The sequence below is a fragment of the Hemitrygon akajei genome, chromosome 6 (assembly GCF_048418815.1).
Source record: "Hemitrygon akajei chromosome 6, sHemAka1.3, whole genome shotgun sequence".
NCBI lineage: Eukaryota > Metazoa > Chordata > Chondrichthyes > Myliobatiformes > Dasyatidae > Hemitrygon > Hemitrygon akajei.
The window spans coordinates 139,629,196-139,655,810 of record NC_133129.1 but is presented as its reverse complement, the minus strand read 5'-3'; the positions used below and the strand labels follow the sequence as shown (position 1 = coordinate 139,655,810).

At 40.1% G+C, this 26,615-nt stretch overlaps 1 protein-coding gene across 2 annotated transcripts in view; it reads right to left on the bottom strand.

The window, feature by feature from the left end:
• The window catches only part of LOC140729534 (uncharacterized), a 39,802-nt gene extending 16,466 nt beyond the window's left edge, over positions 1-23,336 (bottom strand). The window contains exons 1-11 of one of the 2 annotated variants that reach the window (XM_073049374.1): positions 23,086-23,336; positions 22,796-22,977; positions 19,620-19,772; positions 18,238-18,376; positions 17,071-17,281; positions 14,023-14,164; positions 9,075-9,233; positions 8,225-8,262; positions 6,477-6,506; positions 2,614-2,780; positions 862-1,244 (exon numbers count right to left, since the gene is read on the bottom strand). In XM_073049374.1, the coding sequence (XP_072905475.1) occupies positions 862-1,244; positions 2,614-2,780; positions 6,477-6,506; positions 8,225-8,262; positions 9,075-9,233; positions 14,023-14,164; positions 17,071-17,281; positions 18,238-18,376; positions 19,620-19,772; positions 22,796-22,977; positions 23,086-23,208 (1,727 nt within the window). In that variant the 5' untranslated portion in view covers positions 23,209-23,336. The remainder of the gene's footprint in view (positions 1-861; positions 1,245-2,613; positions 2,781-6,476; positions 6,507-8,224; positions 8,263-9,074; positions 9,234-14,022; positions 14,165-17,070; positions 17,282-18,237; positions 18,377-19,619; positions 19,773-22,795; positions 22,978-23,085) is intronic. The other variant, XM_073049375.1, reaches the window with a different exon arrangement.
• Between the last annotated feature and the right edge of the window lie 3,279 nt (positions 23,337-26,615).

Genomic DNA, 26,615 nt, shown 5'->3' with positions numbered 1-26,615 from the left:
AATTTCTGGTTGTAAGGCTGGTCTACTAGATTGCATGCCTCTGATGCATCAAGATGAACACAGTCCACTTGCCCACACCTTCTTAAGTGCCCCCACACTTTAGAGTGCTGTCATGGAGTGGTTTATCAACCCAGCCGCTTCATATTTCTGCTGGTGAAGAGAGTCCTGAAGAAATTGTACTCTCTACTCTTCATGATTTTGCACGAAACTATCAACGTTTTTACTAGGGCTATGCTCATTCCGTTTCCAATTTCTCAACATTTATATATTTTTCCTTCCAGGACTTTATTTTTAATGTCGATAATTTCCCCTTCAGGGATAGTTGCCAACAGAATAAATATACTTGCCAATAATTCAATCTGTATGATAAGCTTTCTGTGAAGAAAGATTTCTAAGGGAAGAGAGTGTTGGTGTTTGGTTTAATGTAAGGGAGAGCCAATTCAGGCACGATGGGTTAAGTGGCATCTTCCTGCTCTGTAAACCTCTATGGTTCCATCAGACAATAAAATGATCTATTTCCCCAGCTACAATAGGCTGGATATTAATTATTCCAAGCTGTTTACCACACTCACTGCCTGTGAAGCCCCTGTGACCACACTAAACTTCTGTGGCTCTTCAATTCACAAAAGTCTGAAGGGCTCACTTGAGTGGCATTTCTGAGACTGGAGCAGTCTGTAAGTGGTTGCCAAGCCTCTGGATGACACATCCCAATCCTCTCTCCAAGTTCTCTTATGTCAGCCTTTAATAACCTGTGCTATTACACACCATCCCTGACCTGGAAAGACACAAATTATGTTTTGTGGTTCCAGATTAAAAGGAAGAGTTTAAAAGAGGAACTTCAAAGTATAAATTCTTCCTTACCCCTGTCGTAAAAGTGTAACTCCTGTTGAAGAATTATACTCTTTAAGGATCTGGCAAGACTCCACATGGAGCGACAGGGCAGTCTCGTTGCTTTTGGCAATGATGCTCATGTATAAGTGATCCTTACTGGTGGCATTAAATGGAGAATCTGGTCCAGCTATGCTCCAGCTTGAGTTGAATTCTTTGCTGAACTGGATTTCAAAGCTGTAGACTTCAAAGATCTTGTCGATGGCATCACTGAGTACATTGGCTTGCTCACTACCTTTACTGGATCGAAGGAATTTGCACATCAGTGGGATAGCCACCCTCTCCAGCTGCTTTGATGTTTTGTTTCTGTTCCGGCTGACAATTTTATTTGTGAAGATATAATGAGTTTCATCTTCCTGAAGAAAAGAAATAAGTGACATTAATCCAAATGTGAAGGAAGTGTCCATTTTTACAGACACACTGGGGAAATCTCTTGCCCTCCGCTGGTTCTGCGGTATTGGCAGGAACATTGGAGTGCAGCCCAGTAATTAAATTGTCTACTGCTTTTCCAGTTACCCTGTAATCCATTGTCATGGTGCAATATGGCAGGAAATCATCACATTACCAAGGCCACAGTATGTTTTCTTTTCCCAGTGTTTTAGTCTGTGAGATGGCAAGCCCTAATGAACTTTTCATTGGAGATTATAGGTAACCTTTGCAGGTGGCAGAGTCTAAATGAGGACAGGCAACACACTTCCAGCATCTTCAGAAAGGTAAGCAAGACAGTGTAATCAGTGACAGGTGCTGGAAACAATCCACTGTTAGTTCCCTAACAAGAGGGGCCACAAAGGCCACTGATGAAGGATGGCATATACATGACTATGCTAATCTTCCACAGTGCCAGACTCCAAGAGTCGATGAATCATTGATTGGAATATGCCCAGAGAAACCAGGCTACTAGGCAGTGACCGGCTCAATGCGATGCACGTCTGAAAGCACAAGCCTGAAATTCATCTCAAGGTAGGCAGAAAATTAACTCTGAGGTCTATTATGAACTTACAGCCCTGACTAAGATATACCCATTGCATCTGGCAGAACGTCCAAGGACTTTTCCTTCATCACCATAGAACTGGGCAAAGGCAGCTGCTGTAATCTGATTTCTTTCCCAGCCATGCCTAAATGTGCTATGTGGGAGGATGTACCAGAAAGTTGCTGCTGTGGTTTTGATATTGCATAAGGAAGGTTTCCAGCTGCTTCCTTTCTCTCCTTTGGCCCCACTGACATTCTGTGGAAGTCTCAAGCTCTCCAGGGGCCTACAGGGCCGCCTCTGTCATTATTTATGGGGGATTTTTGTCTCCTTTGTCCTTACAGTCCTGTTACACCCCGCTCTAGGCTAGTTGCTGACTCCATCATGGTACTGTCAGACGACCACAGATATCCCATGCCCCCCCAAAAGAAAATCAGTCGGAATTTGGGCCAGAAGGGTTTAATTCTGGCCAGAGTGTCAGCAGGAACTGCACAAAGGAGCACATGTTGATACTGGAACTCAGCAAGTCATGCAGAATCTGTGGAGCGAAAATAAATAGTTATTGTTTGGGGCCAATGCTGGTTCAATGAGTGATAATTAGAGCTGGAAATACTGGGCCATTTCCCAACGCTTAACCAATGTTTCTTGATCCATCTGGGATCAAACAATCTCTCTTGCATGAGGAACTGTAAGCAAGCTCTCCCCTCCACCCCCCCCCCCCCCAACTTTCATGATCCCAAATACAGGTACTCACATACCAGTAATTCAGTGCCACACTCTGAGAGGGGAACTGCCAGCAGCAGATGAGTGCTATTCCCAGTGATGTTACAGGAAGCATCATTGAGTTGCAAACTGTCATCCGGGAGGTTTGCTGCAAAATTCCTTGGGGCAGACAGAATCATTGCATCGGACAAACACTGCAAATCTGTGACAAAGAGAGACATGGATGAGTCTCCCTGTAGTGTTGCGATAAACCTACATGTCCTTACACAATGAACACTGTTAGCTTCCTTTGTGAAAGAGGAGTTTATTTCTCAATATAAACTCCTAATTCCCTAATTTGGTGTCAGCTGTCAACTGATGCATTAAATCTCCCAGCCTCGTAAATGGTGTTATTAAATAGTCTCCTCTCTCTGTTATAAAACATCAAACTAGCTGGACAATCCAAATCTGTCATGTATCAAGAGCATCATCATAGAAATTTATAGGCAGAACAGACCATTCAGCCCACTGTTTCTTAGGTCATGCAAGCTGTATTCAGAAAGTTCTGAAGGAGCTAGTTTACATAACAAATCTTTGAACACTGTGAGCAGCTGAAGGATTTTGGAGAAGTATTTTTTCTTTATAATTAAGAAAATACATATTGCAGCAACTGTTGGCCGGTTCCCTTTGCAAAATAAATTCTTGTTTAGAGGAAGTTTAAACCATTGTAAGACATTTAATGCTTTCAATGCAGCCAATTTATGAATTTAAGAAGATCCAAAAGGAGGGTAAGCAAAATTTATGGAGGAACTCTAGAGCTTTACATACATCAATGTTAATCTCAAATATTAAAATAAACATTTAAAAGTACTAACAGGAGGAAATCTGCAGATGCTGGAAATTCAAGCAACACACACAAAATGCTGGTGGAACGCAGCAGGCCAGGCAGCATCTATAGGAAGAAGCGCTGTCGACGTTTCGGGCCGAGACCCTTCGTCAGGACTCAAAAAGTACTATCCCTTTTTCAAGTTTGTCTTATTGTTTTACTTTAATGTTATTGCATTGAGTAAAATTTATAAAATCAAGATCGTATCTTCCATGTGCCAAACTGATGGAGGAAAGTGTAGAGACCAGTGATGAAGAGGGGGAATCCAATTATAGGGCTAAGCAGTTGGAAATTAACTTAGTTGCAAATAGAGATTGAATTTAGCAGGTCAGGTAGCATCTATGGAAAAGAGTAAACAGTCAATGTTTCAGGCGAAGAACCTTCATCAGGTCCAAGATGGTGACTATTTACTCTTTTCCATAGATGCTGCCTGGTCTGCTGAGTTCCTCCAGCATTGTGTGTGTGTTACTTTGGATGTCCTCATGTTAGAGATTGAATTTTTCAGTTTTTACTTTTGGTTCAATTCAATTTGCCAGCTATAATATTTGGCAAAATTGTTCATTTTCAAATATTTCAAATTTGATATAAATGCATCAATTTTTGATTTCTGTAACAATTTGAAATAAATCAATAATTACCATAATTAATACTTGCATATTTACAGTCACCTTATGTTTCCCAGACTTTCACCAGTTAATTTTACTTCAGCCATCCCCCATGCCCAGGTTTTGCATTTCCTAGCGTAAGTTATGATGTATCTACAGACAGATGCCATTAATCAGTATGCATTTTTAAAGTATTCTTCTTAGTGTTGACATTACAGAACATACTGCCAATGTGGAATTTTATTATCGAAATAAAATGTCTAGGTATCGTCTACAAAAGTGTGCTTCTTATCATCAGTCAAACCTCAAACAATCAAGCTGGAATTATAAACCAGCATAAGATTTATTTTAGCTAATGCGATCAAACAGACTGAAGATCATAGTAGTGTTTTTTATCTTATGACAAACATTCTGAAATAAAGAAACAATGAAACAAGACATTATTTTTACTTGCTTCAAACTGGTTGTTCTGATAGCATTCAGTATTAAACATTGGCAGAGAGTTTTCATTGTGACATTTTCTCTACAAATTTCTCTTTCTTAAGTAAACACAAGATAATCACATCACATCTGATTTACCACTAGCTCTCAGCGGAAGGAGATTAAGCAGCTGTGAATTAAAACAGCCTTTCCAAATGTAGTTTCTTGGTAGTTTTAGATCATAAGACCATAAGATAGAGGAGCAAAATTAGGCTGTTAGGCCCATTGAGTCTGCTCAGCCATTTCATCAAGGCCAATCCACTTTCCTTCTCAGCCCCAATCTCCTGTCTTCTCCCCGTATCCTTTCATGGCCTGTTTTACTGCATTGAGTTTCTCCAAATCAACATAGAACATAGAATAGTACAGGCCTTTCGGCCCACAATGTTGTGCCAACCCTTAAACCCTGCCTCCCATATAACCTCCCCACATGAAATTCTTCCATATACCTGTCCAGTAGTCTCCTAAATTTCACTAGTGTATCTGCCTCCACCACAGACTCAGACAGTGCATTCCATGCACCAACCACTCTCTGAGTAAAAAAATCCTTCCTCTAATATCCCTCATGAACTTCCCACCCTTACCCCAAAGCCATGTCCTCTCGTATTGAACAGTGGTGCCCTGGGGAAGAGGTACTGGCTGTCCACTCTATCTATTCCTCTTAATATCTTGTTTACCCCTATCATGTCTCCTCTCATCCTCCTTCTCTCCAAAGAGTAAAGCCGGGTCCAGACTGTGTTCCAGGTCTATGGTTGGTGTTGGGAACATGGGGGGGGGGGGGATGGGGGGGTGGTGTTCAGGGGGCTCGGTAAGTTTGTAGCTGGAACCAATCTCTAAGGTGATTGATAAATCACCAGATTCACTGGAAAATTAGCATACTGCTGTAATAATATGTATTTTTGGGTGTTAATATGAGTAACTTGCAATAGTCCAGGAAATCTAAAGGTAGAGGATTATTGGAGTTTTCTATTAATGTTGTAAAATGCATATGCTCACTGGGTTCACTCCGAGGTCCATTTCAAGGTGTATAGACTAATACTCATGAGGCAAGAGTATTATTCCTGTACTCTCCATATTCTACCACTGCACACATCGTTACCGCCCAGGGAACATGTCAAGACAATCCTTAAAGGGGGCGAGAGCCCTGAAGGACTATTTGTTGTCCACAACTAATATTTCAAACACAGCATTTGTTCAGGGACCTCACTGAACACAAAATTACAGTTAAATCAGTCAAAATTAGGTCATTCAGAAGTAGTATATATTCAACCTGGATGATATTGGTTTGTGGGTATAGCTACAAGAAAGAGAGAAGCAAATGTTTTTCATAGAGCTTTCTTTTCTGCAGTCAGCTGCAATTCAGAATAAAACATGGAGCGCAGTAGTACAAACAAAAGGGTTTTCAGCCATTTGTGAATGTGCCAGCTTTCTGCAAGTTCAAGTCTCCTCCTGCCTTTAGCCCAGCACTTCAAAGATTCAAAATACGTTTATTATCAAAGAATGTATAAATTATACAACCTTGAGATTTGTCTGCTTACAGATAGCCACAAAGCAAGAACCCAATTTAAAAAATCACCCAATGCACAGAGAGAAAAAAAACCACAAATCGTGCAAGCAATAGAAGCAAGCAACAGCATTCCGAACTGAATTGAGTCCTTAGATCCGAATCCCTGGAGGAGATCCGAAGCCTCAGTCTCAGTTCATCATATTAGTGGGGCAAATCACCGCAACCTCACAGACATGAAGCACAGCAGCCAGGGGCAGTCTCACACCCTCAGCGTCGCAGAGAGAGGAGTGAATATCGTGGAAGAGCAAGGAAAATCACTCCGACTCCTGCCTGTGGTCCCAACACCCTGTCTTTCCAGCCTATTTAAGGACTGAATGCAGACAAGGTGATGACATGAAATTTCAAATTGATAATTTGCTTTTTGTTGAACATGAAAATTCCTACCTGGGGCTAGTGACCGTTCTTCAAGCAAATCTACAGCAAATAAAAAAACGATAACAATTAGGGTCATTATTATACTCCTAATCAATTAGGCTAAACAAAATCATATCAGTACCATAACTTCCCACACTACTTTATGCCTTTTATTTCTAGTGACGTGGCCTCTACTGCCTCACGTGCTGAAAAAGTCCACAGGATCACCTCCCTCTGAGTGAAGAAATTTTTCCTCATTTCAGACCTGAACATCTTCCCTTTATTCTACCACTATGACCCCTTGTTCTGGACTCTTTTTCCAGAGGAAATATCCAGTCTGTCTGGTTCTGTTCTGTCAGAATTCTGTTTCAATGTGGCGCTCTAACCCATTTCTAAACTAGTGAATATCATCGTGGCACCCCGATCCCTTCTCTCTGAGCATTGCTGTCAACCAGGAATCAGTCTGATAAACCTTTACTGCACTATGGCAGTATATTCTTTCCTAGAAAAGAACATCAAAATATCAATCACAAAATTCCAGGTGCAGTTTCACAAATACCCTGTATATTTGTAACAAGACATCCTCGATCCTGTACTCATAACCTCTTTTGGTGAAGGCCAGCATACTATGGGTTTTCATTATCGCTTCCTGCATTGGAATTTATTGTTATATCAAATGGTATCCAAGAACACCCTACTCCCTTCATACGTCAACATTTCCTAGTCTCTCACTATGTAAATAATTTCCTATCTTCTTTTATACTTATCAAAGTGGATTAATGTCATTTTTATGCATATTATACTAGATCTGCATTTGCTCAATCGTTCAACTTGCGTCTTTGCAACCTTACAATCCCACCCAGTTTCAGACAATACCTTAAGCATTTACCACTGTGTCATCCCACTAGCCATCCCTCCACCAACCCATGGATGTCCTACTGTTTCATCTGAAGACTTCTGATTGGATGATTGGCCTTTGATTGTTGCTTTAGTGATCAAGGAATGTGCAATTATATTAAAACTTACTTTTAATAATTTATTCATTATAATTATTAACTCCTGTTTTAATGATACGATTATGCCTTACAAATTTGAATCCATTGCTATAATTTTCAAATGTTTATCCTCCTGTCATGAAATTGCTGGTTACCATTCCATGTCATTGGCGATGGTTTAAGAACCTGCCTATTTCATAATTTTACTGTAAAGGACATCATAAGAACTAAGTACTCTCTTGACCTGATCCTCCCACCACTACATGTTGCACCGGGAATTCCTGAAAGATAATGAGGAACAGAAACTCTGGTTAGATATTCCCCTCACTTTTTCCAGAGATACAGCAAACCCAATGAAGTCTACTGTCACAGAACAGCAAGGATCAAAGCTGAGATTTTGCTTTTGAATGGGAACTATTTCAATGGACAGGCTGAGCTTTTCTTCATTTCATTTTCCAGCTGGCATATATTCCACATAGCTCCACAAAATGCAAACAAATTATTCAGCTGAAAATAACTGCAGAAAATTACATTACATTGAATGACAGAGAATGAAGATGCTTTCAAAGAAAAGATATGTATAGTATTTGATATAATTCTGAAAGCTGAAACTTGCTTCCTTTTATAGTGCTGAGCTCTCATTTAGATCCTATGCTCAAGTCATTGGAAGACTTGGATATAAAGATTCTCTATCCCTGTAACAAAACATCTTTGAAAACACTGAATTCATTTCCACATTAGAATGAGAAAGTACGATTAAAACTGTAGTTTTACAATACATACTCAGCACAATCCAAATGCATCGTGGTTCTGACTGTAATCTGAATGAACAGAAAATTAACAATTAGGATTTTTCTAAAGTTTGGAGTAACAGTAAAATACTAAATTTTCCATCTATCACACAGGATCATGACTGAAATCTTAATCTCCACTACTAAAACGGTCAATAACACAGAATACAATTCAAATTACCATGGTAACCCTTTCTCAACCCTAGATGCATCTGGTTTGAACTCTAGTCCAGGGTTTAAGCACATAACATTGAGAGAATGCTGGACAACCCCAACCTTCACCTTTTGAAATGATTAGTAAACAAGTCCATAGTTAAATAGCGACTGAATATCCCACAATATAATTTGAGGAGTTCTTTTCTCTTGATTTACTGGCCAACATTTTTCAATCTTACTGAGATCATGATATGAAAAGTACAAATTGTATTTTAGATAAGAATAGGGAAGGGCAGCTTCAATTTCTTTTGGAGCTTCAGAACAATGTATTTTTTCTCCCACGTAAAGGAAGATTTATCTCCTCAGATGTGTTGAGGGTGGGAAGTGATGTACATGACCAAAAATCATGGTTTTCATTCTCCTTTGGGTTAAGTTGCCATAGTTTTAGTGCAAAATAAATCTATTTCAATAGTACTGATAACACAATTTCCCTCAAATCAGTTTTATTTTGATAGAATATTTGTTTATTTTTCAATGGAGACTTAAGTCGTATTGAAATCCTCCTACTTTATTTGTGTCCCATAGATACTTGTAATCATTGATAGAAAATGCTGAAGTGATGACATTCACTCAATCTGAAGGAAGACTCAGTCGACAATGACCGCTTGCTTAGGGTAGTTGTTTACCCTGAAGATGTTGTTGAGAGAAAGCACACTGGAACTCGCTTTGGAACACCACGTACACCCACTGACCACGAAACATTCACCGACACAGATCTGTCATCCATACTCCAGGTATCTGACTTGTGCAATCCATGGGGACCCACCACTGTAAAGGCAGTGATCCTGTCAAAAGAAATATAGGAAGGTAAGGAATTAAGGATGCCTTAACTCTCAACATTTAATTTGTCCATCATTGTCCCTGTACCTAAGAAAACCAAGGTAGCATGCCTGAACAATTGGCATCCTATCACACTCAACTCTATTATAAGCAAATGCTTTGAGAGGCTGGTTAAAGACTACATCTGCAGCATGTTACCACCCACACTGGACCCTGACAACTCACCTACCAAAGGAACCAATCTACCGATGATGCCATAGCCAGAGCACCACACACCGTCCTCACTCACCTGGAGAAGCGGGATACATACATTAGAATGCTGTTCGTGGACTACAGTTCAGCATTCAACACCATAATTCCCTCCAAGCTTGACAGGAAGCTTAGAGAACTTGGTCTTCAACTTGCCATCTGCAGCTGGATCCTGGACTTTCCATCGGAACGCTGACAGGTGGTAAGAATGGGTTACCTCATCTCTGCCCCTTTGACCCTCAACACAAGTGTCCCCCAGGGTTGTGTCCTGAGTTCCCTCCTCTACTTTTACACCTACAACTGCGCTGCCACACACAGCTCCAATCTGCTGATCAAACCTGCAGTTGAAATGACATTGATCAGCCTTATTTCTAGGGATGGTGAGCTATGTTCCCTCCAAGCTGTGCGCGTACACACACATTTTTCAACCAGGAAATTAATGTGCGCACAAAAGGTAGGCTACCTAAAATGATATAGTAATTAATAATTGTGCTTATTGAAACTAATCTTTTAGCTAAATGTTTCTGTTAACTAGTTAGTCAGTTTTTCAAATACCACAAGGCACCTCACTAATTTACGTCACCTCACCTTTCCTGTTCCGCTTTGTAAAGCTGCATCACGGCGGCAGCCATCTTCGGCAGACAGTGTTCATATCGTAAAGTTTACAAAGATCTGTTTCAAATCCTGCAGACAGTTTACTAGGTTTTTATTTAAAAAAAATTGATTCACTATGTTGAATTCAAAAGAAGTGAAGGGTGTGAAGTGCAAAAGAACTGCAAATTTGTTTAAATTTGAATGGTTTAACAAAATAGTAGAAACTGCTACACTGAAAATGTCACAGTAGATACAAGTTCGCTGTTGAATTTATAAATAGTCTTTGCATTCATTTAGAAGAAGAGGTTTCCTAAAGAATGGTCAGCTTTTGATTTCTCTGCAATTGCAAATTGTGACTTCACATTTGGCGATGAACAAGTTAATGCCTTATGTCTAAAATATCATGATTTTCTAGCTGAAAATTACTGTAATAGTTAGACAGTTTAATGATTTCAAATTTTCCATGCCAGAAAAAATTAAATCCAAAGTGATTTCAAACTTTGCTCAAATGGTGACATTCGTACTTCAAAATGAACAGTTTTGTGACCTTGCACAGTTGATGGACATTGTGGGAACCTTTCTTGCGTCTAGTGTGGACTGTGAGTGAGGTTTTAGCCTAATGAATCAACTCAAAAACAAGCTGAGAAACCGTTTAGGTGAATGTCATTTGGATATGTTAATGAGAATCAAAAGTAATCGATTGGATGGAAGTTCTATTAGTCTAGATAGAGTTTACAAAGAAAGGGTAAATGCCAAAGACAGGAGAGAGAAAAAATAACTGAGTGTCTTAAATGTGTGTGTTATTCTGTTGTTATTCTGTGCAATTTTATGTCAAATATTTTGTAAACCTACATAAACTGTGCCATGTGTGCATTCAGAGCGCACATACTTTTGTCAGAGGAAAAAAATTTGCACAACTTAAGATTTTTTCGCATACTGACTACTAAAAATTGGAGGGAACATTGGTGATGGGACAGCCTGCAGAGGAGAGGTTAACACCCTGACACAGTGGTGCCAAGATAACAACCTCTCCCCCAGTGTCCAAAAAATGAAAGAGCTGACCGTGGATTACAGGAAGAACGGAGACAGACTCAGCCCGATCAACTTCAATGGGACTGCAATTGAAAAGGTGAGTAGTTTCAAGTTCCTCAGTATACACATCACCAAAGATCTCACCTGGACTGAACACACCGGCTGTGTGGTGAAAAAAGCACAACAGTGTCTCTTCCACTTCAGGGGACTGAAGAAGTTCAGCATGAAACCCAAATCCTCAAGACCTTCTACAGGGACACCACTGAGTGCATCCTGACTGGCTGTATCAACACCTAGTATGGGAATTGGACCAACCTTGATCGCTGGGCACTGTAGAGAGTGGTACGGACAGCCCATTGCATCTGTGTATGTGAACTTCCCTCCATTGAGTTCATTTACAGCAGTAGGTGAGTAAAGAAGGCCTGGAAGATCAGCGGGGACACCAGTCACCCCAACCATAAACTGTTTCAGCTGCTTCTGTCTGGCAAACGGTACCACAGCATCGAACAGTACCACAGCATATATAGGACCCTGGTCAGACCCCACTTGGAGCACTGTTCTCATTTCTGGTCACCTCACTACAGGAAGGATGTGGAAGCCATAGAAAGGGTGCAGAGGAGATTTACATGGGTGTTGCCTGGATTGGGGAGCATTCCTTATGAGAATAGGTTGAGTGAACTTGGCCTTTTCTCCTTGGAGCGACGGAGGATGATGTGACCTGATAGAGGTGTATAAGATGATGAAAGGCATTGAATGTGTGGATAGTCAGAGCTTTTTCCCCAGGGCTGAAATGGTTGCCACAAGAGGACACAGGTTTAAGGTGCTGGGGAGTAGGCACAGAGGAGATGTCAGGGGTAAGTTTTTTACTCAGAGGGTGGTGAGCATGTGGAATTGGCTGCCAGCAACGTTGGTGGAGGTGGATACGATAGGGTCTTTTAAGAGACTTTTGGATAGGTACATGGAGTTTAGGAAAATAGAGAGCTATAGGTAAGCCTAGTAATTTCTAAGGTAGAGATATGTTTGGTACAACTTTGTGGGCCGAAGGGCCTGTATTGTGCTGTAGGTTTTCTATGTTTCTGTGTTTCTATGTAAAGCCAGGACCAACAGACTACAGGACAGCTTCTTCCTACAAGCCATTAGACTTATAAATTCACATGTCTGTACATTGCAATGGAGTCATAACGCAGAGATTTTTACTCCCTCACATTGTGGGATGGATGTAAGATTTAAATAAATTCAAATCAAGTCTTTACATTGTTAGTGGAGTGAAGACTAAGCCTCTTAAGGTAAACATTAGAAGCTTCACCACATTCCTTGGTAGGGAAGGGAAGTCATTGACAGAACAGACTACCGATGGAATGCTTTTGAAAGAATGAATGGTCTTTTGGCATGACTTTTATTGTAAGTCCTAAAACTTCAATGAATTTCACACACCTTCAGGATTGCAATTAGTGTTAATAATATTACTCTACTCACTTTAAACCTATGACCATGTGGCTAAGCACAGCACCAATGCCATATTCAAGTTTGCTGATGACACCACTGTTGTGGGCCACACCAAAGGCGGTGATGAATCAGCATACAGGAGGGAGACTGAAAATTTGGCTGAACAACCACTTATCACTCCATGTCAAAAAGACGAAGGAATTGATTAGGAGCGAGAAACCAGAGATCCATGAGCCAGCTCTCATCGGAGAATCAGAGGTGGAAAGGGTTAACAACTTTAAATTCCTGGGTATTACTATTTCAGAGGACCTGTCCTAGACCCAGCATGGAAGTACAATTTCAAAGAAAGCACTGCAGCACCTCTACTTCAGCAGGGGTCTGCAGCGATCTGGCATGACATCAAAAACTTTGACAAACTTCTATAGTTGTGTAGTGGAGAGTGTATTGACTGGCTTCATCAATGCCTTTGCATGGAAAATCCTACAGAAGGTAGTGGATTCAGCCCAGTACATCACAGGTACTAACCACTGAGCACATCTACATGAAATGCTGTCATAGGAAAGCAGCATCCATCATCAGAGTTCTCCACCATCAAGTCAGACTCTCTTCTCGCTGCTGTCATCAGGAAGATTGTACAGGAGCCTCAGGACTCACACCACTAGGCTCACAAACAGTTACTACCCCTCAACCATCAGGCTCTTGAATTAAAGGGGATAACTATACTCACTTGCTCCATCCATGGAATGTTTCCACAACCAGTTATATCAGTTTAAGGACTCTATCTCATTAGCTCACGTTCTTGTTATTTATTGGCATTTATTTACATATATTTGCATTTGCATGGTTTGTCTTCTGCACTCTAGTTGAACTTTCATTGCTCCTGTTATAGTTAATATTCTATAGACTTACTGATTATGTCCACAAGAAAATGAATCTTCTCAGGCTTGTATATGGTGACATATATGTACTTTGATAATAAAATTTACTTTGAATTTTATATTACAGAACTGAGAGACATAACTAAACTGTCATTTTCATTACAGAAAATGAAAAGTGTCCCCAGTAGGTAAATACTTTATCCAATATGAAATTAAGCCACATAGACCAAAACAAATATTTATCCAGTTTTGAACATGTGCTAACTGAATTGGCCACAGCACTTTCAGGGTAAATGCATTCTAAGTATTAGGGCAAATTGGTATTGGACTTGAATGGATTAGAAAGACACCTTGGAGTACTCCATCTATAGGAATTTATTTATCATCGGGGACAAGAGAGTTTGAATGAAAGACAGTCTCGGATGCTATCAGTTATAGGTCCTTAATCAGGTAAGTTATGTGTAACCACAGCTGAGAAACATAATTCAGTTTAACTGAAGAATCTGTAACTATGACCTTAAATCATTGAGTGGATGATACAACTAAACAAGGTAGACAATCTAGATCATGAGTATTTCCAATGAAAAAAGGATACCTTTCATTTAAGCTGATGGCATTTATTGTAAAGTTAATCTCGTCAGAATCTGAAGCATATATTCTTGCTCCATTGGGAGGTGTTGGATGTATAAATGCAGGACGAAATATTCCAAATGCACATTCTGATATAGCCTTCTGCACTATAAAAAAAGACAGACTGTTCAATGGATGCACAGAATATATTACATATATAGTGAAACCACAATATCTTAAGATATTGCAATGTTTACTTTGCCCTTCACATATTTAAACGTAAATAAATTCTGGAAATTATTAGTACGGTCACTAGGAATACTCAGTATGAACATGGAGTTTACCTCTTTGCTCTTGAATTCAAAACAAGTTACTACACAAGGTCATTCTTACTCTTGGCCATTAGGCCCTATAATAAGTCAAATTACAGCCAGGGAAGTGATAACTCCCTCCTGTTAGGATTTTTGTGGTAACTTATTTTTTATTCTTTTTACTTCTCTTCTAATATTGCGTATAAATGGATGTATTGTCAATGGAGAGAGTCCAGAGGAGGTTCACGAGGATAATTCTAGCAATGAAGGGATTAATATTGAGGAGCGTTTGGCAGCCTTGGGCCTGTACTCACTGAAATTTAGAAGAATGCGTGGGGATCTCATCGAAACCTACCGAATACTGAAAGGACTAGATAAGGTGGAGGTAGAGTGGATGTTTCCTCTTGAGGGGGGTATCCAGAACTAGACAGTCTCAAAATTGAGGGACGGGCTTTTAGGACAGAAGTAATGAGGATGTTTTTAGACAAAGATTGGTGAATATGTGGAATGTGCTGCCACAGACTGTGGTGAAGGCCAAGCCTGTGGGTTTTCAAAGCGGAAGCTGATAGTTTCCTGATTTGTCAGGACATCCTGGTGAGTGGGAAAATGTGTAGAGTTGATGATGAAATGACAGGCTGAATGGCTTAATTCTGGATCTATGCCTTATGGTCTTATGGTAATGCTACTGTGACAATAATTTACTTTGGGATCAATAAAGTATCTATTTACATTGAAAAGATTACAAAATGATGTGAAACAATGAGTTCAAGTATTTGTATAATAACATCACTCAGAGTAATTTCCAGTCTTTCTTTTCCCAATCCATGTTGCTAAAGGTACTGTATACACAAAATTATTAACATAGAACTTAACAGGAATAGTAGCCACTATAATAATTACAATTATACAATGTATTTGAACTACTACTGGATACCAAGAGCTTAGCTGCAACAATATTTGGTTGCTTCTTAAGGCTCTTCATTAATGACCCTCTACCTGCACCCAAACTTGCATCCTGACCCTCTGCAGATAGCAGAACTCTTTCACGACATCCCTTATGAAGTCACAAAATTATCTTTGGCCTCTTTCTGAGTTATCTCCAAGTCTTGTGAAAGAGCAAACTGAAAGATCACACCGAGTTGGAGTTCAAAATAATAGGTGATTTATTTAAAACTGGTGGGCACCCGAAGACCAGTCAAAAGCTGATCTATCTGAGGTGAACTTGGGAGAGCTTTCACTTGATGAGATCACCAGTAAAACTACATCTTGTTAACAGAATGGTGGCTACAGGATTTAAATAATGGGATAGGTCATGATGACAGAGTAAAATGATGTCCACAGGTCTAAGAGTAAATCCAGTTGTCTACTACAAAAATGGGTGCACGCTATAACATAATTAATGAAACTCCTGAACCTTGGATGTCATTACTGCTGTGTTCCATGATTCTGCTTCCCAGCTTTGTCTGTGGTTCCCTGTTACCACATTAGTACAATCCACATCCCTATTTACTGGACTAGCTCCCTCTATTCTTTTCCCCACAACACTTGCAGCTCTGCCATCACTGTTTTCAGTCTTTCTTGCCTCATTCTGGTTACATTGTATTGGACTGACATTAAGTACATGCTGCTGAGCATCCTGCTCGGGATCTTCAGAACTGCTCCTCTTTGCAGTGCAAGTTTCTCTTAAACACAATCTTGCTTGATTCAGTAAGCATGTAAACAATAAGAGTCAGGTAGACCCTTGGCTGCTCCGTAGTCTCACATTCTCTAACGATATTGTCTGCACCAGACTCCTCAATCAACATTAACACTGTACCCTGTGCTAAGTCTTTTGTTTCCCATTTTGTTTGTAGATTCTTGTAGTAGGCAAGTTATGAATGGGTGCTCACATACTGTCCAATCAGATTACAGACTATTTTTCCAAACTTTTTGCCATTAGCTTTGTGAGTGAGAAGGTGAGTTCCTCCACAGTTATGCCTTTGACTCGGTATGATCATAATGACCTACCATTGAATTGAAATGTCTTTCACTCTGGAAAATATTATCCTGGTCTAACCATCCGAACGTGTTACTTTGCAGTACAGGTCTGTTTTTCAATCTCGTGCAAACTCACCTTTGGACATAACACATTCCCCATCACTGTCCTAGGCAATACATCACACAAACCTCACTTTAATTTCCTCTGCATACAATGTTGGCATATTGCATTGACCAAACTGCATCTTACCTCATCCCAGGAGCATCTCCGATTTAACTGTGTCTTCCTTTTAGCTCTAATTAATATTCCTTGTCAGATAGTCTGTGATCAAACTCCATCTGCAATGTACTGCTGTGTCACTATGCACCACATCTGCCTTGGGGACAACTGCATATATTCAATGATTTATTAAGCTGGCAATAAGCCCACTCATAGTATCTGTAGAGAATCCACCAATCCACTCTTTTTTTTCCCAGGTATCCCCTTTTTTTCCAAATGTTTGCTGAGTTCAACTGTAGTTCTTTGGGTGGAGCAGGAAGGAGTGGAGACCGAATAGTCCCAGTATTAGCTGAATTAGGCTGGACATCTATTGGGAATGCTTCATCCTGGTAATTACAGTCTGAGGAAGGGAACCTGCCACTTCCTGTCCCTGACCCTTAATGCATATCAAGCTGCAATCTGGCCTATTACTCACAGCCTTCTATAGAGTTGAAATGTCCATTAGTGTTTCCACCTGGAGGAACCTCTTCAGAAAAGGGGCAAATTAAATAGGAAAAATACTTACCAATGATCGCAAATTGCATGGGGATGGAGCTTAAGGGTTTTGTGCTTTGAATGAATAAAGTGGAAGAAGCATCTCCAAAAGCAGAATACATTGTCTGTGTCCCATCACTGTGGGCCAGAAGAATGGTTTCTCTTGGATATTCTTCAACCATCAGTTCCACAGGGTACACACCACTAGTCCCAAGGCCATTGTACTGAAGGACACAATGTTCCTGCAATGAAATTAGGATATACTTCACTCCTCATCTCTCCACATCTCCATTATTGAAATCAAGGGTCTTTTATTCTCTCTTTGCCAGAATTGGTATCTTGAAACTATCATTCTATTTTGCTTTCCTTCTACAAAATCTAGCTTTTAAAAACCCAGCTTTGAGAAAATCAATAGCTTGGTGTTGCAGGTAATTATTTTACCCGCAATGCCAAGCTAATGTTCAATTATATTAAATAGTCACAGTGGGTTTGCAATTACAAACAAACAATAAAGATCAAATCATCAACAGGGCAAGATGGTTTGAGTTTACCTGCAGCTTATGGAACAGCCTATTTCAAAACTTGTGATGAATTGCAGAGGTTTGATAAGAAATGCTGTCAGCACATCTGACTCACAGCATCACTGGCCGAGTGCAGAGCACTGACCTGTGAAAATAGCTAAGCCAAGGAAGCTAATTTACTTATTTTACCTTGTTTCATTCCATTTTAAAGCTTTTAATTATCATTAGAGTTTTGACACAGTTTTATTATATTTTATGTTTTTAATATATCCTTAATTATGTCAATCTATTTGAATAGCTTTCATACGTTCCTGACAAAGATGTATAACAACAATTTCAAAGACCTTTATCGAGGTGGAGTGTCTGGAATGCCTTCCAGATACAGAGACACTCAGGTCAATCTCCCAAATGGAATTATTTACTGCAGCTGGGAATGGCAGATCCAGTTCAGGTTCATCAACACTTCTAATAGGGCTATAACTGTGCCAAAAAACTAATGAAATAATCCAGACCAAATGAACCTCAGTCATGTTATTCTGCAAGCTAAAGGAGGGCATTTACAGGGAAGTTCGTAAATGGGCGACTGGAACTCCCACTTGAAATCAAAGAAACCCCAAAGAGAGTGACCTTTTAAAAGACCAATTTAAACTAGAACATCCGAAAGCTGTGCTAACTACCTGATCCAAAGTGAGAAAGTGATGTTGGTTACAGTGGATACATTCATGTTTTGCCCGTAGTCCATAACGGCAATTTAGAACATCTCCATTCCCCTCATATATGGTAAGGTTATAGGTAGAATTGCAATTCTGAGGCACCCTTGAGAAAGAGAAAAAAGAAACAAATGTGTTCACTTGACAATATATTAATCCAATCAGCACTGAATGCATAGGCTGATTATTTTTCTCTGCAAAACCTCGTGTTTTTTAAATTAATTATCCCATACTGGTTAACCTCCCTTTATATGGTATTGCCTCATACAATCTCCAACTCAAATTCTCGTTAAGATATCAGGCTTGCACTGTCATGCTCATATTTGAGCACTTTCTACAATCGACATCCACGTAATTGCAATGACACCAAAGTTAATTGATTTTGCCTAGTTAATCATGAAAAAAAAAGTTCAGATATTTACGCCTGAGTCAAACTCTTTGGCCCAATAACTCAGCAACCAGAATGTTCCAGTGTGTTCCCTTGTTAATTTTAGAGTGTTTATTAATGTTTAAAACTGGCTGTATGGAAACTGTTTAAATGACAGTAATGGAAGAATGCTTTCCACTGCTTTTCTCAAACAATCCCTGCATTTAATTTAGTCCCATAAAGGCTCTTGATAGCATTGCAGAGAAAGGTTATTAAAATAATACGACCCCAAATGTGAGGCTTGATGGCATGTCTGTGTTGTTTAAACCAGCCCATATCATAGACAACGGTTATAGCAGAGTTACTTTCCTCAGAATCTTGAGTGAAAAAGTCTTGATTACTATATCAGATTATTGCTGGACAGATGAGCTAGTTCAGGATTAGGCTGAAGAGCTTCTATGGTTGTACAATATATTGAGGCTCATTGCCTGGGATCAACATGCATTATTATTGCATGCAGCACCCAAAAGAACCTTATGGGCACATCCAAGTTCAAGTTTATTGTCAGTCAACCATCTATATGTGCACCGCCAAATGGACCAATGTCCCTCTGGACCAAGGTGCACAACACAGTACATATAACTCAAATACAACACAAAGCAGTATTACTGTAAATAAATCAACAAATTAAAAGGAAACAATATAATGCCACTGGTGCTTCATACGTGATGAGACCTGGATGGTGGCAGGGAGTTTGGTAGTCCCACAGGCAGGAGGAAGAGACTGTTTCTCATCCGAACAGTCCTTCCTAATGCCATGGTACCTCCTGACTGATGGTAGAGTGATTCAGAAGCGATGAAAAGAAAAACAGGTAGTATAACTGAAGATAATAATTACTGTTATTAGCCAAATGGTTCAGCCTCCCAACCTCTCTCAATCACAGGGCAAACAACTAACCCCAACAAACTCTGCTTAGCTTTACCTTAAGACAGGTAACAGGGGCAGCTGTGGAGGTATATTGACAGCTCCATCATCCGAGCGTGTTCCCAAATCCACAAATAGAGAAAATATAAATTTAAAATTCTCAGTTTCCCTTGGAGACTTCATAAATGGTGGCCAACAACAACCATATGACCTATAAAACAAAAGATCTTGTTTAATGCCTAAAGGAGGCTAACTGGAAGTTGTAGGGTGGTGGTGCTAAAGTAGAAGTTGCAAAAAGAGAGGGACAAAGACTGGCTCTGCCATCCTCTTACAGGCACCAAACTGTGACATTTTAGGCCTCAGCTAAACTGAAAAGGTTGCTGAATTTTCATTTTTTGTCTCACCTTTATCCTTTCACTCACTCCCTAACTGATGGGGACTCCAGCCAACATTCACAACACTTTGCTAAGTCTAAGCAACTTTTAAAGTTTGAGCTGTGCACTTAATATATCTCAATCCTACAGGTATGGTGCAGTAGGCAGAATTCTGAGATACAAATGAAATTCAGAAAACTCACCAACAAGTCTGGGAAGAGAACTGATGCTGCCTTAAGAGAAAAATATCATTTGACAAGACAATCATGGATCAGAATTACTCAAGTGCATTAAACGAGCATTTATGGAGAAGAACTACTGTCTATTTGGACTTTAGGAGATCTAGGCCTCATATGGAGCCAGTGATCATTAATGGAGAATGTGTGGAGCAGGTTAAGACCTACAAGTATCTGGGAGTATAGTTAGACGAGAAGCTAGACTGGACTGCCAACACAGATGCCTTGTGCAGGAAGGCACAGAGTCGACTGTACTTCCTTAGAAGGTTGGCGTCATTCAATGTCTGTAGTGAGATGCTGAAGATGTTCTATAGGTCAGTTGTGGAGAGCGCCCTCTTCTTTGTGGTGGCGTGTTGGGGAGGAAGCATTAAGAAGAGGGACGCCTCACGTCTTAATAAGCTGGTAAGGAAGGCGGGCTCTGTCGTGGGCAAAGTACTGGAGGGTTTAACATCGGTAGCTGAGCGAAGGGCGCTGAGTAGGCTACGGTCAATTATGGAAAACTCTGAACATCCTCTACATAGCACCATCCAGAGACAGAGAAGCAGTTTCAGCGACAGGTTACTATCGATTCAATGCTCCTCAGACAGGATGAAGAGGTCAATACTCCCCAATGCCATTAGGCTTTACAATTCAACCGCCAGGACTTAAGAACTTTTTAAAAGCTATTATAAATGCTTTTTGAGATATTGATTTAGATGCATATCATATTGTATGTAATTAGTTTTGCTACAACAAGTGTATAGGACATTGGAAAAAAAAAGTTGAATTTCCCCATGGGGATGAATAAAGTATCTATCTATCTATCTATTACTGATATGTTAGTCTGTCATCTGGTTCTCTATGTTTTTCTATGAAATTTGTTCTTTAAAAAATAACTGTTTACAGCCAAAACACTCTGCTGCTCTTTAGCAATGAAAATCATTCTTATCTTGACTTGCAAGAGGATTTTAACCAGCTGATTACCTGATTCATTTATGCTGCTTCATATCAGGATAGTAATAGCAGACTTCTTGCAATATTACTGATAAGTAGTAGATGTGGCTATTCTTGATGACCCCAAGTTGTCCCAGTTTCTAAGGGTATAAGCTTAAATGGTAACAGGGCTGATAATAATGTAGTGAGGATATCCCATCCCTAATACATGTCTGAAAGTAATATCCATCCCCAGCAGCAGTATAAACCATGTGATGTTTTCATTGTCTTTAAATGTTTTTATTAAAAGCTCATAAAATGAAGTAAAGAATTGGCAAAAACAGCTGATAGCATTGCAGTGAAGAAGGCATTTAGCTCTCCTGCCTTCATATGCAATAGCTTTGAGTAGAAGAGTTGGGACATCATATATAGAAAATTGGTTAGGCCACATTTGAAATATTGTCTGCTGTTCTGCTTGTCCACACTGCAGGAAGGATGTGAGAGCACTGGACAGGCTGCAGAAGAGATACACCAGGGGTTTGCCTGGAATGAAGGGATTCGGTTACAAGAAACGATTGGATCAGGAAGGGTTTCCCTAGAGTGACGGAGGCTGAGGGGTGACCTTATAGGGGTTTATAAAATTATGAGGGGCATAGTTATGGCAGATTGTCACAGTCTTTTTTCCAAGAGCAAGGGAGTCTCAAACCCAGAGGATCTCGTTTTAAGGCAAGGAGGGAGAGATATAAAGGAAATCTGACAGGCAAGTTTCTCCACACAGTGGATGCTAGGTTTATGGAACAAGCTGCCAGAGAAGGTGGTAGAGGAAGGTGCAATTATAAGGATAATTTGTGCAGGTACATGGATGGAAAAGGAATGGAGGATATTGGCCAAGTGCAGCAAAGTGTGGTTAGTGTAGATGGGCAACTTGATCAGCTGAAGGGATGGTTCTGTGATATAAATTTGTTTTATTTATTTGGCAATACAGCACAGAATGGGCCTTTCTGGGTCTTTCAGAGTCACACAGCCCCAGTAACCTCCGACAAACCCAATTAATCTGAACCTAATATCGGGACAATTTACAATAACCACTTCACCGAACCGGTACATCTTTGGATTATGGGAAGAAAGCAGAGCACCCAGGGAAAATCCACACATTTCACAAGGAGGACATATAGCCTCCTTACAGAATGGTGTTCGAATTGAACTCTGAACTCCAGAAGGCCCCGAGCCCTAATAGTGTCACGCTAACCATGGCACGTCTTGATGTAGATTCCAACTTAAGTATGGTGTTTGTCGCAAAGACGTTCTGACAGAATAAGTTAAGAAAAATGATACAGAAATACAGCTGGGTTTTTGCAGGGTTGAAGAAAACCTTTGTCTGTAAGATGATACTGTATGCATGCAGGGAGCAGGAGAATAAGCAGTGATGTAGGACAGCTTGAAAGCCAAGGTTAAGAAGCTAGCAACAGTAAAGAGATAAGGAAAGATAAAGAACCATAATTTCTCATTGAGATTAAACTGGCTTTGACCATGGTGTCTTTGAGATCTGTGTTAAACTATTGCTGAGGTGGGGTTAAATTTGCAATAAAAACAGAGGATTAAGTTGAAGGAGGGATGAAACATAAATCAGTGAAGGGAAGGATAGATAATCTCAGTCCAATGCTTTGCTTTATGTTACATAGCAAATTTTAGAAAGAAAAATAAAAACCTACCTTATATGCAGAGCATTAGTGCTGTGATTAATTACCGTCTCTCCATCTACTAGGCACCAATTTGTCGTATAGTTGCTTTCTTCCACTGCACGAGTTCTGCAGTAAGAGCAGTTTAAAGCAGCGCAAATTTCATCTGGGCTTTGGGAACATGGCAGATTGACTCCTCTGTAATTCACATGCACCTGTCATGTGCAAATTAACAGTCAATAAACCAAGAAAGCCAGATATACTTCGTATGAAACAATTTGCTAGTGCTGTGTATTAATACAACTGATGTAGAAAATGGGTACCTGCAAGGTGGCATTAACCAAGGAAGTTTCCAAGCCAAAGGAAGCACCAAAATAGGAGAACTGCATGGAGTTGCAGCCTTGAAGAACAGCACCTATTGCCAACAGCCACACATGAAACCCCATAACTGTTCACAAGTTGCCAGTAAAATCAAAATAGTGGAAAGAGAGTGGTTGACATGTTGTAAGCCTCCTCAATATACTCTGGTTAAACACATAGGAGAGAAACAATAAGTATAAAGTCCTCCATGCAACTTGGCCAAAAGTGAATGTGCAAGGGAAAGAATGTTTAAAACATTTCGCAGCACAAATTGATTTGTTACTACAAATACTCACAGTGATTGGTGAACACAGGGAGGGTTTTTTTTCTTCCATTTGAGTAGCTGCCAAGATTCAACCTTGTGATATTTTGCAAATGTACTTAAGGCCAATTTTGTCGCAGAATTTAACTATGTGAGGGCAGAAACACCACTTTCTTGATGTAGATCATGTCTTCCTCAATCCCCACTCCCAGACCAACATATTCCAATAGCTTCAATTGCAGTAGTGTAGTCGTATCCTCATGATTCTAATTGTCATCTCTTGGTCTTAACCTTTCCTTGGGAAGATTTTCAAATCCTATTCACTCTTTCACATTGAATACAAGCTTTCAGTTTTGGTATTCTTCTAGGATTTCTTTTTTCATCTGCAGTGCCGTTGTTGTTTTTAAAATATGACCAAATATTCTTTCTCGTCTAACTCTGTAGCACACTTGCAGAGTTTACAGTGAATGCTTTTGATATCTTTACTAAGAAGACCTTCAAAAGTCTTCAGAAGGAAAATCAGCAACTGGCCACCTAACTGTTGTATTTTGTGTTTTAAGCAGAGTTAATTAGCTGCACCAATAACATTTGCTATAAGGGCATCCTGGTTGCAGTGTGCATTCCACCCTTGGCCAATATCAGGCAGGCACCAGAGATGTGCACTGATCAGCAGCCACAAGACAGAGCACCCTGATGCCTTCTCAATTATTGAGGGGGCTCAACCAGGCTAGCCTGAGGAAGCCTTGACCAATTAGCACCAACATGTTGCCAGTGGAGCCAGAAAAGCTAACACACTTGGCCACTGCTATACCACCATCAAGGACACTGTGCCATTCTGTGCCCGCACTTCGACAAGGTCAATCACCTGGCTGTACTTCTACTCCCAGCATACAGACAAAAACTGAGGACCGCAGCACCAGTGGTGAGGTCCATGAAGGTACAGTTAAAGGAGGTGAAAGAGTGCTTACTGGACTGCATTGAATTGGTTGACTGGGCAATGTCATCTTTGGATCTGAATGAATATGCCACAGTCGTCACCAACTTCATCAGGACCTGTGTGGATGAGTGAATGTTTTTGAGAACAAACCAGAGGTCATGGATGAACTGAGAGATTCACAGTCTGCTAGGAGCTAGATCCGTGAACTTCGAGTACTGTTCTAGATCATTGGTCAAGTGGTCCAGGTATGACTTGTGGAAGGCCATCTTAAGAACGGGAAAGCAATTCAGAGTGAAGGCGGATACAGAATCAGATGTACATGAGTTTTGGCAGGATTTCTAGGTCACCACTTCCTACAAAGTGAAACCTAATGTTATAAATAGCTGTGATGCCTCACTCCCAGATGAGCTCAATGCTTTTTATGCACACTTTGTAAGGGAGAATTAAACTACACCTGTGCAAATCCCTGCAGCAGCTGGTAATCCTCTGATATCTGTCTCAGAATGTCTTTCAAGAGGGCGAACCCTCGCAAGGCGTCAGGTCCCGATGGTGTACTTGGTGAGGCAAGAGAAACCTGTGCCAACCAAATGGGAGGAGTGTTCAGGGACATCTTCCATCTCTCACTGCCACAGTCCCAAGTTCCCAGCTGTTTCAAGAGGGCATAAATCATATCGGTGCCCAAGAAGAGCAGGTGAGCTGTCCTTAACAGCTATCACCCATTTGCACTCACATCTACATGGTGAAGTGCTTTAGAGGTTGATCTTGTCCAGAGTTAGTTTCTGGCAAAGCACAGTCCTGCATCTGCTGCAATTTGCCTATTGCCACAATAGTTCTACAGCAGACATAATCTCACTGGCTCTGCACTTGCCTTGGATCACCTGGATAACAGCATTCCCTAAGTCAGGCTGCTGTTTATTGATTATAGCTCAGTGTTTGACACTATTATCTCCTCGGCACTATTCAAAAAAAACTTCAAAATCTGAGCCTCTGTACCTTCCTCTGCAACTGGATCCTTGACTTCATTGGGAGACCACGGTGAGCATGCATCGGAAATAATATCTGTTTACTGACAGTCAACACCAGTGAATCTCAAGGATGTATGCTTATTCCATTTCTCTACTCTCCTTACACCCATGAATGTGATGCTAGGCACAGCGCAAACACCATCTTTAAATTTGCAGATAATGTTCTTGCACGAATAAAGTCACCAGAGAAAACTACTGGTAAATATGAAGCAGCTTCTTTATTCGACACAACAAAGTACAACAGGCATCTTACGGATACGCTTTGGTGGAAAAGTCTCCTGGCCCAACGTGGGACTTGAAATTTTATGTGCCAAACATCAAAGGACAACTCTACATTTACAATTTTTGGACAATGCTTTCTTTGAAACTACATACAACCTTTGCACCTCCTGATTCACATCCATACCACAGACATCCAAATGAATTTTAATCTACATTGTCTGGACTGGGATTTACAGCTTTTAGGAAACCATTGTTCAGAGCTGCACTCTAAATTAAATGCACAATCCATTTTCAGATGTGAATACTGTACCGGTAGCCAAAGTCAATTGCTAAATGTATATGTCTGCCATCCAATATTTTTATTAAATTTCACATAGGAAAATTGTGGGTTGCTGGGTGGCGTGGCTCAAAGGGCCAGGGGTCTATTTCATAAAAAAATAAACGGATACTCAGACTTGCTTCAGATCTGCACTCTTGCACTGGCTACAAAGAACTAATTTTCTATGGACAACAGAATGCTGAGAAAGATCCTTATATATTCTGGTTTAAAAAAAACATTTGCTTGTAACTACAGTAAACATCATTACTGAGTATTAATAAATGAGATTCCTGCAAATACATTTAACTTATACTGATTCCTTTGCTCCAATGGTCAAATTCTTAAACATCGCAGTATTTACAGGGTTAAATGAGTCATGGATATTATTTCAGTTTAACATGTTGCAGCGGCATCTAAAAGTTAGAGCGTAATGGAAAAAAAAACCCTCTTGCTTTGTTCTAGAAATGACATAATGAAATCTGTTTCAAGAGTTGTACTGCTGTTGTATTCATTTATTTTTGACCAGACTCTTTTACTCTGTAGTGATTGTTGGCAATGAAATAATTTTGCATTCCTAAAAGACTTGCAATAAATTGCTTATGTCCATCACTATAGCAAGCAATCATTTTTTTCTCCAGTGAATGATATTATTTTTCTTTTTATGTTCTACTTTAAAAGGCAACCTCCATCCCTCATTAAAGTTAATGTGATGTATAAATACTCAGGCT